Source organism: Amblyraja radiata, chromosome 3 (genome assembly GCF_010909765.2).
Source record: "Amblyraja radiata isolate CabotCenter1 chromosome 3, sAmbRad1.1.pri, whole genome shotgun sequence".
NCBI classification, from domain to species: Eukaryota; Metazoa; Chordata; class Chondrichthyes; order Rajiformes; family Rajidae; genus Amblyraja; species Amblyraja radiata.
In genome coordinates, this window is record NC_045958.1 from 117,138,782 (window position 1) to 117,156,855 (window position 18,074).

Sequence of the window (18,074 nt, forward strand, 5' to 3'; positions counted from 1 at the left end):
TACGTTCTCCCTGTGACCTGCGTGGGTTTTCTCCAGGATCTCCGGTTTCCTCCCACACTCCAAAGGTAAAATTTGGTAAAATTGCAAACTGGCCCTTGTGTGTGTAGGATAGTGTTAGTGTGCGGGGATCACTGGTTGGCACAGACTCGCTGGGCCGATGGGATGTATCTCTACATTAAGTAACGAGCAATAGTGAACGGAAAGATGTATAATAAAGAAGAGTGCATGAAAAATAATCACAATCATATTCAAATCCTATTGTTGTAGCTCGAGAAAAGCGTTGAAGCTAATGTCCAGAGGCATCCTCACTTTCCACAGGGAAGATTTCATCATATGAAGGCGGTGGAATGCTGTTGGGAACTTCATCCACTGTTAACGTGTCTTGTAAATCATCGTGGGTTTCCTCTGCTCTGTGGGAAATATTACCAATATAAGTAAGTTTGGAATATTCAACTAATTATGTAGTAATTGCCCAGCAAATATTACACAGACATCAAACTTAGACATTGGGACGTCATTACTGAAGGTAACAGTGGAGGAGCAAATATACAAAGTGCTGGAGTAACTCAGCGGGTCAGGCAGCATCTCTGGAGGGCCTGAATTGGAGACATTTCGAGTCGGGACCCTTGTTCAGACTGATTGTCATAAGGCCATAAGTGATAGGAGTAGAATTAGGCCTTTGTGTACTAGTCATGTCTCTACTATTTATTTCATTCCCCTTACATGTTTTTCCTCTACCTGCTAAATTTTTGTAAGGTGTCCTTGAGACTCTTGAAAGGCGCCCATAAATAAAATGTATTATTATTATTATTATTATTCGGCCCATCAAGTCTACTCCACCATTCAATCATGGCTGATCTATCTTTCCATCTAACCCCATTCTCCTGCCTTTCCCCATAACCTCTGACACCCGTACTAATCAAGAATCTATCTATCTCTGCATTAACAATATCCATTGACTTGGCCTCCACATAGCCTAATTCTGAGACTGTGACCTCTAGTCCTAGACTCTCCCACTAATGGAAACATCCTCTCCACGTCCACTCTATCCAAGCCTTTCACTATTCGGTATGTTTCAATGAGGTCCCCCCTCATTCTTCTAAACCCCAGCGAGTACAGGCCCAGTGCCGACGAATGCTCATCATACTCATTGTAGTTGGAGGGAGAAAGCTGGAAGAGAGGTGGGTGCAAGACAAAGCCTGGAAAGTGATGGGTGGATACAGGTGAAGGTGAAGTTTGAAGAACAAAGGCCAGAGATGAAAAGGAGACAAAAGGCTATAATATGCGGAGTGAAGAGACATAGAATGTGAGGCCAGATGAAGGGATACAGGGGAAAGGGAGAAATTAGTACGCATTCAGGGGGGCATCGGGAAGAGAAAATAAAGAGGAGGTGCAAATCCAACCATCGTAACTCCCCTTTCCATTCCCATACCAACCATTTTGTTTCAGATCGCCATCAATGCCGGTGTGAGGCCGCATGCAAACTATAGGAGCAGCACCTCATATTCCGCTTGAGAAGCTTACAACCTAGTGGTATGAAAATTAAATTCTCAAATTTTTGGTAACTATTCCAAATTATTCTATTCTGCCAATTATTCTACACTATTCTGGTAACTGTTCCTTCTTTTTATCTCCTTGCATCCTTCTCTGAGCTCCACCCAGATCTCGCCCATTACTCCCACTATCCATCCCCTCCCACCCACATCCCTTCCTCTGCCCTCACATTTCAAGCCTGTTTCTATCCTTATCTCACAGCCTTTTGTGTCCTTGTCAAATCTGTCTGCCCCCCTGCCAACCCCCCTCACCTGTATCTACCTATCACTTGCTGGAATTTGCCCCACCCCCATCTCTCTTCCAGCTTTGTGCACCCCACTACAATCAGTCTGAAGATGGGTCCCAACCCAAAATGTCACCTATCCATGTCCTGCAGAGATGCTGCCTGGCCCGCTGAGTTACTCCAACACGTTGACATTTTTATCCAGATTCCAGCACCTGCTGTTCCTTGTGTCTACTTTAATTAAGAAGTAATTGCAAAGAATGATAATATTGTAGTGAATCATAATGTTGATAGTTCATTGCAGTACTGAGGAGGTAATAATTTGTCAGAACTGCCATATTTTGGGTAAGGCATTAACAAAAGCCTTGTCGGGTACCTCCACTGGATGTAAAAGATCATAAGGCATCTTCTAGCAGTGTTGTTCGCATTGTCCTGGGAAATATTGATGTATAATTAAAATCTCTTTAACAGATTATCTGGTAATATGCTGCTCTCCATAGTGTGCTTAAATTAACTATCATATCCCTTAAATTGGAACAGTATTTACTAATATGCAAATGTATCCCATTTCTTCAGCTAGTTGATTTCTATTCTTCAAGGACTTTTAAAGGCCTTTTAAAAAAATTTTAAAACTCCTTTTTCGATTAATGGAAATGAATTAGTCCTGGTCTACATGAAACACACTCAGAATTTTGATGTTGCCCATAAAGATGACACCTTCCGCCCATTCTAGTTGCTCTAAAATGGGGAACGCTTAAATTACTATTTATGATACAATACAATCACATGGCTTACTAGATCACTTGAAAGAGCAGCTGAGAATCAACCAGATTGATGTGGTGTGAGATTGAAGTCAAAGTTGGCCAGGTTAACAGCTTTCCTTTTCAACAGCATATTAATGAGTATGAAGCAGGGTCTCGACCTGAAACGTCACCCATTCCTTCTCTCCAGAGATGCTGCCGTCCCGCTGAGTTACTCCAGCATTCTGTGTCTATCTTCGGTTTAAACCCACATCTGCAGTTCCTTTCTACACAATGAGTACTTATTGACTGTCAGAGAATTAAATGGCACTCCAGAACCAGGGGGGCACAGATTAAGAATAAAGGATAGGCCATTTAGGACTGAGATGAGGAAAAACTTTTTCACACAGAGATTTGTGAATCTGTGGAATTCTCTGCCACAGAAGGCAGTGGAGGCCAATTTACTGGATGTTTTCAAGAGAGAGTTAGATTCAGCTCTTAGGGCTAAAGGATTCAAGGGATATGGGGAAAAAGCAGGAACTGGTTGTGGATGGTCAGCCATGATCATATTAAATGGCGGTGCTGGCTCGAAGGGCCGAATGGCCTACTCCTGCACCTATTTTCTATGTTTCTATTTTAATGGTACATCTCTTTCATGACTTTAAAAATGAATTTTTACTTATGCACGGTAATATTTGAACTTACATTAACTAGATCTTTAGAACAGGACTATTGATTTTTAGTCCGATGGAAGATTAAGGTAAACCAATCGAGATGTTGGAGCCAGCAGAGCCAAGAGGTCTTCCAATTAAACATAAAGCAAATTAAGGAAAGGACACAAAGTGCTGGAGTAACTCAGCACGTCAGGCAGCATCTCTGGAGAACACGGTTAGGTGATGTTTTGGAGCTAGTCTTCAATCTAAGACGGATCCCGATCTGAAACATCACCTATCCATGTTCCCCAGAGATGTTGCCTGACCCGTTGAGTTACTTTAGCACTGTGTTCTTTTGTGTCAACCCAACATCTGCAGTTCCTTGTTTCTACAAACACATTGAGGAGCCGGCTATGAATGCACGTCTATTGTACAATTTGATGGCGTGGCATGTGGCCCACCAAAAGCAGTCAAATGAAAACTGTGGTGCAAATAATATATAATAAAAGCTTGCACAGACTAGCTAATCAATAATGTTGTTAAGATTAATTTTGGGTTGCTAGTTTACTGTGGAATAATAGTGCAGCGAATAATACTGTTGCAAGCCATCACTTTATAATCTTAATCAAACATTATAAATAACTTTATTTAAAGTCAGTGTAATAAGCAAAAACTGAATCCCCGTTATTTTTTGTGAAAATTATAATCTTTACATTTCTTTCATATTTCGTTTAATACTAGAATTTTAACAAAACAATTCCCTTGCTTAAAAATAACATGGCTTCTCATATTTGACTGGTTCAGTGATAAAATAAGATATATTTAAATAAGATTTTACCATTATATAGAGTTTACCATGATAATATTTATATACGTTCATGTCATAGGAACAGAATTAGGGCCATTCGGCCCATCAAGTCTATGCCACCATTCATCCATCATTCTCTCTTAACCCCCTTCTCCCCATAACTTTTGACACCACTATTACTCAAGAATATGTCAATCCCTGCTTTAAAAATACCCATAACTTGGCCTCCACCGCCATCTGTGGCAGTGTACTCCACAGATTCACCATCCTCTGGCTAAAGATGTTATACTACATACAGATTTTTGAATCATGCCACAGGAAGTATATACAACCAGTTGGATGTTTTAACCTTGATTAAATGCAGTGAGAATGCAGTATTTATCTAATGACATACAAACCATTGGTGGGAAACATTGCATTTCTGGGTTTATAAGTAAAACACGACAGATAATTGATAACCTTTTTTTTCCCCCCACAGATTTCATTTCTAACTTCACTAGCTCTATCCTTTCTCCCCTTGCTCTCACTAACATCCACAATATCTAGGAGTCTGAAGAAGGGTCTCTACCCAAAATGTTACCCATTCTTTCTCTCCAGAGATGCTGCCTGTCCCACTGAGTTACTCCAGCATTTTGTGTCTATCCACAATGTCTACATCATTTTGGTAGTTTCCTGGTCCCAATCTTTTTCACCACTTGAACCACTCCCCTTCACCCTTATTCATCTGACTAGTTTGTTCTATCTGGGACATATGACAATAAAACACACTTGACTCTTGAGTTTGGTACATCATCGGTGCCCCGCTCCCTGCCATGGATGCCCTCCACCGAAAACGGTATCTGAGACGGGCCGGGAAGATCATCAAGGACCCCTCCCACCCTAACCATGGACTGTTTGCCCTCCTCCCATCAGGGAGGCGGTACAGGAGCCTCAGGTCTCGCACAAGTAGGATGAGGAACAGCTTCTTCAACAACACTATCACATTGCTGAACTCGGGAGTCCCGCTGATAGATTTCTCCAGTCTCTCCGTCCACATTGTTTGCTTATTCTGTATTTTTATTTCTATATTGCACTATTACTACGAACAGACGCTAAACTGCATTTCGTTGTACCCATACTTGTATCTGTGCAATGACAATAAAGTTGAATTGAATTGAATTGAATTGGTGTCATGTTGAACGACTTTTCCTTTAACTCCACTCCCTTCCTCCAAATCAATGAACATTGCCATGAGAATCCACAAGGGCCCCAAGTCACATGTGGCTATTTGTGGGAAACGTGACATTGGTTCAGTCCCACTCAGGTCCCGTGGGGTATTGATGACTATATTCACAAGTTATAGTAGAATTAGGCCATTCAGCCCATTGAATCTACTCCGCTATTCAAACATGGCTGATCTCCGCCTCCTAATCCTATTTCCTGCCTCCTCCCCATAACTCTTGACACCCGTTCTAATCAAGAATCTATCTCTGCCTTAAAAATATCCACTCAATAATCTTGTCTCTACATTGATGCTGCTTCCTGCTCTCAAACAGAAACATGTTGAATTAGCCTTCACCACCAATTTCAATCCTACTCTCAGTCTTACATGGTGCATCTCTGACATGTTTTTACTAATTCCTGACTTTTAGACGAGAAACATTAGAGATACGGCACGGAAATAGGCCCTTCGGCCCACCGAATCTGTGCCAACCAGCGATCACCACATATGCCAACCTACAGACATTAGGGACAATTTTACAACTTACCAAAGCCAATTAACCTACAAACCTGTACGTCTTTGAAGTGTGGAAGGAAACCGGAGCACCCGGAGAAAACCCATGTGGTCACAGGGTCACAAACTCCGTATAGACAGCACCCGTAGTCAGGATCGAACCATCACACACGAAAGACATACAGCTTAATAGGTTATTTGTCCTTAGTGTTTAGGATTGTGCTAGTGTATGGGGTGATTGCTGGTGGGCCGAATGGCCTGTTTCTACTGTATCTCTAGAATCTAAAGTAAAGTCTAAAGTAATGCATATTGATTTGACCTCTAGCTTTTACCAGATCTTACAAAAGGTAATCAACACTAAACATTAAATGTGTTCCTCTCCCCACTGATACTGCAAACTCCCCCCCCCCCTCATCTGTATCCACCTATCACTCCCCATGGCATTGTCCTGCTCCCACTTCTCTTCCAGCTTTCACCCCCCAACCCCCATCACAATTAGTTCCTTGAAGGGTCCTGACCCAAAACATCAACTATCCATGTTCTCCAAAGATGCTGCCAGACCCACTAGGATACTCCAGCACTTTGTGACTTTTTAAAATAAACCAGCATCTGCAGTTCCTCGTGTCTCCATCACCACCATTTACTGTTTTTTACTTGAAACTACCTTCGTGTTCCATTGGTTACACTAAGCTAACACATCCTACAACAAAAAATAATTCAACTAGGTTCTGCAGTTTCATTGAATGTTCAAATTATTTTGCTCTGGACATCATGTTGATTGTCTTGGAAAATGATTTAATGAAATTCTGAACTCTGGAGATTAATTGCGAGCAACTATAGAGAGAACCTGAAGAATATGGATAGGTGACATTTCAGGTCAAGGCCCTTCTTCAGACCGAGTCCCGACCCAGAAGGTTGCCAAAATATGATCTTCAGAGATGCTGAATTACCCCAGCACTTTGTCTTTCTTCATAAATCAGCATCTGCAGTTTCTTGCGTCTATATAGAGAACTTACCTGATTGTTTCATTGCCTAACCTTTGGTAGGGTGGGCAATTCTCATCTCCTGTAAAAGCTGCTCTGTCCAGGGGGTAGATGCTGTAGTACTGAGGAGGGCAAGGGGTTGCTCCGGTAGCACCATTTGGTGGATTAGTGCTCTGTGTGTTGTTCAACGAAGGCAAGCAGGTTGTGTTGATAGCAACAGCATCCTGCGCAGGAGATGCATATGGGGGTGGAATATACTGGACAACTGTAGCTCCGTGGAAAGTTATAGGTTGATTAATCCCAGTAAAGACAAATGACTGACCACAAGGAGTTTGCTCAGTCTCCACAGCACTCTCATTGATTTGTTTGCAGGTTTTGCAAGTTAGCATTCGGAACTTGCAGACAGCAATGAGAACAAACGTAACTCCCACCGAAAGTAGAATTGGCCCCAGCAGCTGCGTCCATTCCAAGTCACTGGTTCCATAATATTTAATCCAGCCCATCACGGTGAAGGTTATGCCGACCAGAACCAAAAAGACACCGGAAAATAGCAGTGTGGCCCCGGCTTTGTCCCCATCTGACACCTGGACTCTTGGAGCCTGAGACTGGCAGGGAGTCACAGAAAACACATTCACAGAGAAATCCTCCACATTGCTGCTGCACTGCTCCATTTGGCTCGCACAGTCTCTGCTGTGTGACCGTCCCGTGAAAGAAAAAGAGATTGGACCGGTACATAGTGTCTAAAGCACGGTGTCATCAACAACAACAAAAAGTGCGTTGTGGCAAGTTAATGATTAATGTTACAATATTAAAATTCTTGCACTGTGCAGAACTGGATCATGAGGTCTTTGCGTTTTTCCTTTTGATGATTAAAGCATTTAATGAGGCATTAAAACTAGGTTTATTCCAGCAAATCCTTTGGGTTTGTATGCTTGCAGAGGTCTTAATGCCCACAACTTGCGGAAAGTGCACTGCTCCACACTGAAGCTCCCAGCTGAAAGATCTACTGGAGAGCTCTCAGGCACTGAAATTCCTAAGAAAGAACGCCTTTACAATTTTGGGGGATCAATCATGATTGAAATTTTCCTTCCCTGTCCTACATGGAGGTGCCCATATAAGCTCAGTAGTCTCCAACTGCGTACAGATTGAGTAGGCCATTGATCCAGGAGCCTATAAGAATCGGTCGCAACCTGTGACATCTGATGTTGTGAACCATCTTTCAGTAGGTTTACGCAAAATGCTGGAGTAACAGGCAGTATCTCTGTAGAGAAGGGACGGGTGATGTTTCGGGTCGAGGCCCTTCTTCAGACCCGTAACGTCACCCATTCCTTCTCTCCAGGGATGCTGCCTGTCCCGCTGAGTTATTCCAACTTTTTGTGTCTATCTTCGGTTTAAACCAGCATCTGCAGTTTCTTCATACACTTTAGGTAGGTTTACATTTATTTCAAAACTTGACCCTTATAGTGACTCTACCCTCAGCCTGCTGGCCCTCCTCTACACGACCAAACGCCACAGATTTAGTTATCATCCTACCAACCTGGCCAGAGGAGCTGGTCATGACCCTGACAGTCCTGGCTCTTCAGTTCATCCTGGAATCTCATGTAAACCTCTCCAAATGAGTTTCCACCTCTTTAACCACGACCCAGAGTCATAGTATAATTTGTTTATTTCATTGGTCTGCATTGAAAGATGTTTCAATGCATTGAACATGTAAGACCCAGTCTAACTCACTTTCTTAGCTTCAAATGATTTAGGCACCTTAGCTTAACATTCTGTTAGGCACACAAAATCAACTAATTTTAATAAAGCGTTTTATCACTTTAATATTGATCTTCAACCAAGACAGTGTTGACTACAGCAGACAATGGACCCGTTCCACTATCACCATGTGTTAACATTGCTAAAATGTTCACTTCCAACTACATGATCATTAATTGTTACCTGATTGAACAACATAATAATAATAATAATAATGGATGGGATTTATATAGCGCCTTTCTAATACTCAAGGCGCTTTACATCGCATTATTCATTCACTCCTCAGTCACACTCGGTGGTGGTAAGCTACTTCTGTAGCCACAGCTGCCCTGGGGCAGACTGACGGAAGCGTGGCTGCCAATCTGCGCCTACGGCCCCTCCGACCACCACCAATCACTCACACACATTCACACACAGGCAAAGGTGGGTGAAGTGTCTTGCCCAAGGACACAACGACAGTATGCACTCCAAGCGGGATTCGAACCGGCTACCTTCCGGTCGCCAGCCGAACACTTAGCCCATTGTGCCATCTGTCGTCCCACATCCCACAAATTACACTGCCAATAACCAATTTTAACTTTAGCAAGACTCTTCTTCCACCTTGAATACAAGTATGACAAGTAGTTTATTAAATTAGCTGTGCACAAAACCCATATTTCACCAAAAAAAGAGGCAGATTGGTTTTGTAACGATTCACTGAAAGTGAGGAAAGAATCGTGCCGTTTCAAAACAAACCAAGGGGTATTTAAAAGGCTTTTTAGATAGGCACATGGATATGCAGAGAATGGAGGGATATGGATCACGTGCAGGCAGATGAGATTAGTGTATCTTGGCAACATGTTTGGCATAGACATTGTGGACCGAAATGCCCATTACTGTGCTGCATTGTATGTCCTGTGCTGTATTGTATGTTCTGATTATTTGCAATTAATGATTTTAAAAAGCTCGATAAATGAACCATATTTAAGATACATAGAGGAATTTAGATGAGCTATGTGTGTGAATGTAACTTATTGTGAAAAGTCTTTAAAAACTGGACTGGATGCAAAATGCCACCAAAAGCGAATCTACCTGCTAATGAAAGGCTTCAGGTCTCTGCATGGCATTCAATGTCAGTCTGAGTTAGGTACTTGAGCCCCGGGTGCCTATACCTTTCTGCCACTATTAAACATACAGTATTGATCAGAAGCTGCAAAAATATTGCAGCAGTTAAGGGCGTTCCTGTGAAAGAAAGATTTTTCTGCACATGATGGATTCTCAAGAAATTTAAAATTAAATAATTTTTAAATAGTGCAATTGGACTGCTGTCTCCTCGTGACACAACCCATTTTTTCCTTACAGGTAAATCTGCAAGGATCAAACTTTTATTATATATTAACATATTTGTCTGTGCATTAACTCTCACTCCAATGATAATGTAAATAAATAGCTTAAAATATGTTCTAACATTTGTGTCCTGAAAATCTGCTGATCCATATCCAAACATTAAAAAGGGACTTTGAATTGCTCTGATAGTTTAATGGATAAATACATCACTTGGTGAGTTGTTGAGTTACAATGGTCCCTAGTTGGTGCTGAGCTAGCAATCTCTTAAAGGTAAAATTCATTCCAAAGTCCCATGTCAGGGACATAAAAGGGTCTTGACCTGAAACGTCACCCATTCCTTCTCTCCAGAAATGCTGCCTGTCCCGCTGAGTTACTCCAGCATTTTGTGTCTACCATGTAAAAATACAAGATGGTTTCTGATCACAATAGGCAGCCTATCTTGGAAAGTGGGTACTATAAAATTTCAGGGCAATTCAAATTGGGGTCCTTCAAGTCAGTTGAGTATGAGATGAAACAAGTTATTACAATCTATTGAATTCTTATTGTGTCTGAAGAAGGGTCCTGATCCGAAATGTCACCAGTCCATGTTCCCCCATAGAAACTGCAAGATCCATTGACTTACTCCAATACTGTGTGTGTCTTTTGCTCGTTATGATAGATACTGTAAAACAGTGAATTAGGCGTCTGTTTGACAATCTTGTTGATTTTCTTTTCGTGTGCGAGATATACAAGCAGATCCTGACAAGATTTACCGAAGCTTTGAAAACTTTTGCATGAGTTCAATCCCTGGTGAGGACACGATGGGCCTGTGTCAGATCAGTGTAAACCAGCATCTGCTGTTCCTTCTAACACTTCTATGTACTGAAGTTTGATAAGTTGCTGAAATAAAACCTTCAAAAAACCATAGAATATGGGTTTCCCCTTCATCGCCTCATAAAACCTTCCTAATAATTCAGATCAAATAGATAGATAAAGCCACACAAGAATGAGAAAAAAAATCATTATTTGTAAAGAACGTGCGAACTCCGTACAGAGAGCACCCAGGGTTAGGATTAAACCCAGGATCACCGGCGCTGTAAGGCAGTAACTCTACCGCTGCACCACCATGATGTATTGGAAATGGCAATTTTCTTTCAAAGCTTTCAGATCTGATTTTGATAAAAGTTGTGATTGCAATGAGCCTAATCAATAAATCCAACAGCTAACAAATTTCATCTCAGTAAAAAGTTTATGTTACTTACTCAAAGGGAAAAGAACAAATGATTGTTCGAAGTTAGAATCAGATTTACACTGCATGATATTGAGCAAAGTAAATTGGTCTGTGGAAGGGTACCGACCCAAAATGGCACCTGTCAATTCCTGCCACAGATGCTGCCTGACTCACTGGAGTTCCACCACTACTTTGTATTTTGCTCAAGATTCCAGCATCTATAATTCCCTGTGTCTCCATAAAATGGATATTGCTCTCCGGTGAGATTGTGCAGTGAGATATTCAATAAATGACACAAAGTGCTGGAGTAACTCAGTGGGCCAGGCAGCATCTCTGGAGAACATGGATAGGTGATGTTTCGGGTACGAACCCTCCTTCAGTCACAACGAGAAAATAAAATTGAGATAGCTGAATTTACAATGGTCATAAATTAAAGGTGCAGAATTAGGCCTTTCGGCCCATCAAGTCTACTCCGCTATTCAATCATGGCTGATCTATCTCTCCCTCAAAACCCCATTTTCCTGCCTCCTCGCCATCACCCCTGACACCCATACGAATCCGAATCCATCAATCCGCACCTTAAAAATACCCAATGACTTTGCCTCCCCAGCTGTCTGTGGCAATGAATTCCACAGATTCGCCACCCTCTGACTAAAGAAATTCCTCCTCGTCTCCTTTCTAAAGGTACATCCTTTTACTCTGAGGCTATGGCCTCTGGTCCTCGTGTGTCTGGAAGGAAGCTGTAAGCAATCTCTGATGGTAAGTTAAAGAGAGATTTTTTTTACCTGCAAAAGATGATGCTGTAATAAGACGGAGGGTCTTCACTGGGGGCAAGCCAGCTGGCTTCACAGGCATCATTCACCATTGGTGGTGGCTCAAGGAAGTAAGGCGGCGGAAATGGAAAAACCAACCCAGATCTATCTGGATAACATCAAGTAGAACACTTCAGCACATTCAGTACAGAATTCTAATTTGACCAAACTATTTTCTTGCACTTTAATGGCATTCCCGGATTCCCAGATTATCAAAATGTAAACAATATCCTGGCATTGTAGAGGAAATTACAAAGCATGGTCAAGGCTCGACAGTTAAGATTTTATAAATAAATGAAAAGGTTTAGCGAGAAAATTTGGCAGAGTAAATCTTCTACCTGTCTAGTCCATAATGATGTAGCGAAAGGAGGGACTGCTGGGAACGAACGAGAGGTCAGAATGACAACAATGGTATGAATTACAGATGGTGGGAGTAACATTGCAGAAATAGCTGTAAATCAGGGACAGAGATAAACTCAGGAAAATTGCATCCTCAGAATAGTTTAAAATCCACAGGCTGGCAAGACTGTGGATTCTGATGGACTTCACCTTTGGATCTTAAAAAAAATGGTGGTGGGTGACCAAGTTGACGTGTTGATTTTAATTTTCAAACATTCCTTAGATGCAGAGAAAGTTCATTTAGATTGAAAAATAGAGAACGTAACCTGCGATTCACAAAGGCCAGTAGGCAAAGCAGGAAATTACAAGCCTGTTAGCTTAACATCTGTCATATGGAAAATGTTAGAAGGAATTATGAAAGGTATTAGAGCAGGGCACTGAGTCAAATTAAAGGTAATTATGTAAAATCGACACAGTCTTGTCAAAGAGGAACTAATTTATTGGAAGCATAACTTGCTGTGGATAAAGAAGAACTGGTAGATGTACGGCATTTTCCTGAAAGCGTTTGATAAGATGCAGCAACTAAAGTTATTGGAGAAAATAATAGGTTAATACGTTACATATTGCGAAACAGACAGTAGGCATTTCTGATGAGCAAGATGTAACAAGTGGCATGTTCCAGCAATAGTCTCACAATAAAAGTGTTCAATATGTTTGATTGCGAATATTGGCATCATCACAAAAGAATGTCTGGATGATCAGCTTATTGAAAATATACACTAGACAAACCTTTAAGCTCAGGAAAATTTACAAAGTAAGTACTATTTGTTATGTACCATCTCACACGCATTTCCTATGGAGTTTCCCAATGTATTAAAAACTGCTGACACAGAATTGTTTTTTTGCTTTTGGTCCTGACTTGCCTTACAGGGTCTCCCTAACATTTACATACCACTAGTTTCCCTCTCCCCTGACTCTCAGTCTGAAGAAGGGTCTCGACCTGAAACGTCACCCATTCCTTCTCTCCAGAGATGCTGCCTGTCCCGCTTTGATACTCCAGTATTTTGTGTCCATCTCCCTAACATTAGGTGGCACTGTTGTTCATTCAAGCAGACACTCCAACTTTAGTTCTTGGCATTGCACAAGAAGCGAAGAGTGCATTTAAATGGCAATTAATTTGTAATGCTTTTTAAGGGAATAGTGGATAAACAATTTAATAGACATTAAATAGACATAGAGATTCAGGAAGACTGTCGAGTAATGTTTGCTAAATTACCCAAGCACACAGACAACGGCATCTGTTGTGTTTCTTTGTTTTCTAATCTTATTTTTCAATTCCCTTACTTCCCCTGTTAGAGATTCAAGTCATGCTGAACAACATGTCCACAATCCATCATTGGCATTCACACCATCATTCAAATTCAGGAACTGCAGCACACTGTGCGTTTAAATTCTCTGCCACAGAAGGTAGGTGAGGCCAGTTCATTGGCTATATTTAAGAGGGAGTTAGATGTGGCCATTGTGGCTAAAGGGATCAGGGGGTATGGAGAGAAGGCAGGTACGGGATACTGAGTTGGATGATCAGCCATGATCATATTGAATGGCGGTGCAGGCTCGAAGGGCCGAATGGCCTACTCCTGCACCTATTTTCTATGTTTCTTAGAACTATCAATTGGTATTTCCTAAAATAGTTGTTAGGATTTAAACTAATTCACTGCACTCACCCCTCAAAAACGTAACAGAGATGATATAATTTAATTGCTAGTTATTGTGCAATATGGTTGTATTTTGGTTTGAAATGCAACGTTCAATGCAAACAGAATATAAAAATTAGGAGCCTGGATTTTGCCATATAACCATACAACAATTACAGCACGGAAACAGGCCATCTCGGCCCTTCTAGTCCGTGCCGAACACTTACTCTCACCTAGTCCCATCTACCTGCACTCAGACCATAACCCTCCATTCCTTTCCCGTCCATATACCTATCCAATTTATTTTTAAATGATAAAAGCGAACCCGCCTTCACCACTTCCACTGGAAGCTCATTCCACACAACTACCACTCTCTGAGTAAAGAAGTTCCCCCTCATGTTGCCCCTAAACTCTCAAATTCCCTTAATTCTCAAATCATGTCCTCTTGTTTGATGCACTAAATTCAGATGCACTCAATTTCCTGGACCCCATCCCACCAAAGAATAAAATCTGAAAATTTAACAAGCTAATTTTCATTAGGTGGAGAAGGAAATGGTGCATATTAAACAGTCAGTAAAACTAAAGTCCCTGGAAAAGCATCGGTGAACAAGGGTGAGAATCACTCCCTCAAGGATCAGCGTGGTCAGTCAATGTGTGGAGCTAAGCAAGTGGGTGAGGCCTTAAATGAATACTTCTCATCTGTATTTACCATGGAGAAGGTCATGGAAGTTCTGGAATCCAGGGAAGAGAACAGTAAATACCTGAAACGTTAACGTTTAAGGTACAAGGAGAGGATGGATAGGCGGAATGTTTTCCCTGGAACAAAAGACGAGGCTTGATCTTACAGGGATTTAGAAAATCATGAAGGGCATAGATATGGTGGATGGTCATTACCTATTTCCTAGGATATGGGAATCTAATGCCCCTGTCCCACTTAGGAAACCTGAACAGAAACCTCTGGAGACTTTGCGCCCCACCTAAGGTTTCCGTGCGGTTCACGGAGGTTCCCGGAGATTTTTGTCAGTCTCCCTAATGGTCGAAAGTGGTTTCCGCTTCTTCTATGTTCCGGCGATTATTTCAAAAAATTCAAAACCGTCCGCGACTAAAAATAGGTTGCCGTTTAAAAAATCGGTAATTTTTTAGTTGAAGCCGGTTGCGATGCTAGTTGAAAGTGGTTGCCGGAGGTTGCAGGTAGTGGAAGGTCTCTCCAGCAACCACCTTCAACTAGCATCGCAACCGGCTTCGACTAAAAAATTACCGATTTTTAAAACGGCAACCTATTTTTAGTCGCGGCCGGTTTTGAATTTTTTGAAATAATCGCCGGAACATAGAAGAAGCGGAAACCACTTTCGACCATTAGGGAGACTGACAAAAACCTCCGGGAACCGCACGGAAAACTTGGGTGGGGCGCAAAGTCTCCAGAGGTTTCCGTTCAGGTTTCCTAAGTGGGACAGGGGCATAAAACTAGATGGCATAGCATTAGGGTGAGAGAAAAAAAAATTAAAGGGCACTTGACAGATTTTTTTCAGAGAGGGTGGTGGGTATATGGAATGAGCTGCCAAAGGAAGTGGTGGCGGCAGGTACAATTACAATGTCTGCAAAATACTTTGGGTAGATTCCTGGATAGGAAATTAGGTATTGGCCAAATGGAGATAAATGGGTCTAGCTCAGGAAGGCACCTTGGTTGGCACGGATTAGTCTGATCCGATTTGTGATTTCATAGTATATTGAGAGGAAGACAAGAGTTAACAATTAGGAAAGCATTTTAACTTATTTTGTCTCCATGGCAGTAAGATGGAAAATTAAGGAAGTAAAGGAGGATGTGCGGCTCTCTTATTTCTTAAAACTTTGTGGAAAGTTATTACAACAGTTCCCCATGTTACATGAATGATTACACTCACATGTTCCCTGTTGGCTGCAGAATTCTACATGGCGTCTACATTATATATAACAATTACAGCCATCTCGGCCCTTCTAGTCCGTGCCGAACACTTATTCTCACCTAGTCCCATCTACCTGCACTCAGACCATAACCCTCCATTCCTTTCCCGTCCATATACCTATCCAATTTATTTTTAAATTATAAAATCGAACCTGCCTCCACCAGTTCCACTGGGAGCTCATTCCACACAGCTACCACTCTCTGAGTAAAGAGGTTCCCCCTCATGTTACCCCTAAACTTCTGTCCCTTAATTCTCAAATCATGTCCTCTTGTTTGAATCTTCCCTACTCTCAATGGAAAAAGCTTATCCACGTCAACTCTGTCTATCCCTCTCATCATTTTAAAGACCTCTATCAAGTCCCCCCTTAACCTTCTGCGCTCCAAAGAATAAAGACCTAACTTGTTCAACCTTTCTCTGTAACTTAGTTGCTGAAACCCAGGCAACATTCTAGTAAATCTCCTCTGTACTCTCTCTATTTTGTTGACATCTTTCCTATATTTTGGCGACCAAAACTGTACACCATACTCCAGAATTGGCCTCACCAATGCCTTGTACAATTTTAACATTACATCCCAACTTCTATCTTCAATGTTCTGATTTATAAAGGCTAGCACACCAAAAGCTTTCTTTACCACCCTATCTGCATGAGATTCCACCTTCAGGGAACTATGCAGTTATTCTGTTTGACTGCATTCCACAATTCGCTACCATTTACCATTATGTATATAAGGTACAACATAAATGGAAGTGCTTTTATTTGTTATAGTTTAATTGTCCATTCTTGCAAAGTGGTATTCTGTCCCCTTCACATTGGCACATGGTTTAAATACTTCCACATACCTGTTACAATATGACATGTGCCTGAGGTGCACGGCTCGTGATCATTTATAGGTGGACTTTCTTCATCGGCACCTGATGCCACCTTCCTTTTGATGTGGGCCATTAACAAGAAGCAAATACCAATAAATGTCACTGCCGGGCCCATGATTTGTAAAAACAGCAGTTTGCACTTCTCGTTCTCATTAATTCTCGTTGGGAAGTTGAGTGCTTGGCCGTCCACGGTGCCAGTGCAGGTGACAGCCCAAACTCCAATCGTGGTCAGCAGCATCCCACTCAAGCAAAACAGGACACCAAAGATGAGGAAATGGGCAAAGGATGTCTGTTCGCCACAAGAGCGATAGCACCGTTGGTCAGCTGAGTATTCCAGTCGGGTCAAATTAACCAGGCTTCTCGATCTTGAAAGCAGGATGAATATCAATGCAAAGCCGCATAAACTGGGTCCAGTGGCCTTTAGGATCATGCTGCAGGAAACTCCACCACAGTCACAGGCTTGTAACCCAAAGGTGGTCATGACAATTGCAGGAGATAGAAATGAAGCAACACATACGAGTACAAAGACTCCTGTTCTGCCTGCGTTTCCAGTTCCCACTGTTATCTCCAACAATGCAACTTCTCGGAAATGCTGTGATGTTTTTCCTGTGGCTGAACCTGTGAAGATAATTACCGTGCATTTCATTTAGCATCGTAGGGTCATACAGCACAAAAACAGGTTCTTCGGCCCAACCAAAATGCCTCATCAAGGCGAGACCAACCATATCCCCCTCTTCGTAGGCCACCTTCGGTCATGGCTGACCATGGGTGTCTCCAGGGTGCTGTTCCCTATATGGAGGACACCTGAGCATGCCTTTGCTTAACGTGGGGAGACTGGTGCACAGACAGCCACCCCACAGTCCTTGAAAGAACTGGGTCAGGATCCAGTGGCATGGAGTCCCAGACGACCGGAGACCCTTTTCTGCTGCAGCCTTCATTCGTCTTCCCAGCCGTTGTGACGCTCCACTAAGGTCAGCCATCGTCCTCCGCCTGTTCCACTGTTGAGGTCTTAATTGGATTGCTCTTTGTCAGAGACCTCCCCCTCGACCTTACCGCCCTACCAGGATCATAGCTCCAGACGACATCGCTCTCAGGATCTCAGGTCCACATAAGGTTCTCCACCACGACATGGTGACAGTCCATGGAGAAGCCTATACGGTATATCCCTCTACACTATCTTTACTATCTATGCATTTGTCCAAATGTCTTTAACATATTGTTATAGTACCTGTCTCAACTACCTCCTCGTCCCATATACCCAAAAGTTGCCCCTCAGGTTCATGTTAAATCTTTCCCCTCTCACATTAAACCTATGTCTTCAGGTTCTTGATTCCCTTACTATGGGTGAAAGACTCTGAGCATTCACCCTATCCATTCCCCTCATAATTTTATACACTTTGATAAAATCACCCCTCAGCCTCCTGTGCTCCAAGGAAGAAAGTCCTAG

At 42.1% G+C, this 18,074-nt stretch overlaps 2 protein-coding genes across 2 annotated transcripts; both read right to left on the reverse strand.

The window, feature by feature from the left end:
- Positions 1-114: 114 nt before the first annotated feature.
- tmem171 (transmembrane protein 171) lies at positions 115-17,240 on the reverse strand. Its single transcript, XM_033017210.1, has 3 exons — positions 16,598-17,240; positions 11,755-11,890; positions 115-410 (listed from the first exon to the last, which is right to left on the reverse strand). The coding sequence occupies exons 1-3, from the start codon at positions 17,106-17,108 to the stop codon at positions 287-289; spliced, it is 771 nt and encodes a 256-aa protein (XP_032873101.1). The 5' UTR covers positions 17,109-17,240; the 3' UTR covers positions 115-286.
- Positions 6,705-7,346, reverse strand: tmem174 (transmembrane protein 174). Its single transcript, XM_033017212.1, has one exon. It carries the CDS (start codon positions 7,344-7,346, stop codon positions 6,705-6,707), a length of 642 nt encoding a protein of 213 aa, XP_032873103.1.
- Positions 17,241-18,074: the final 834 nt, after the last annotated feature.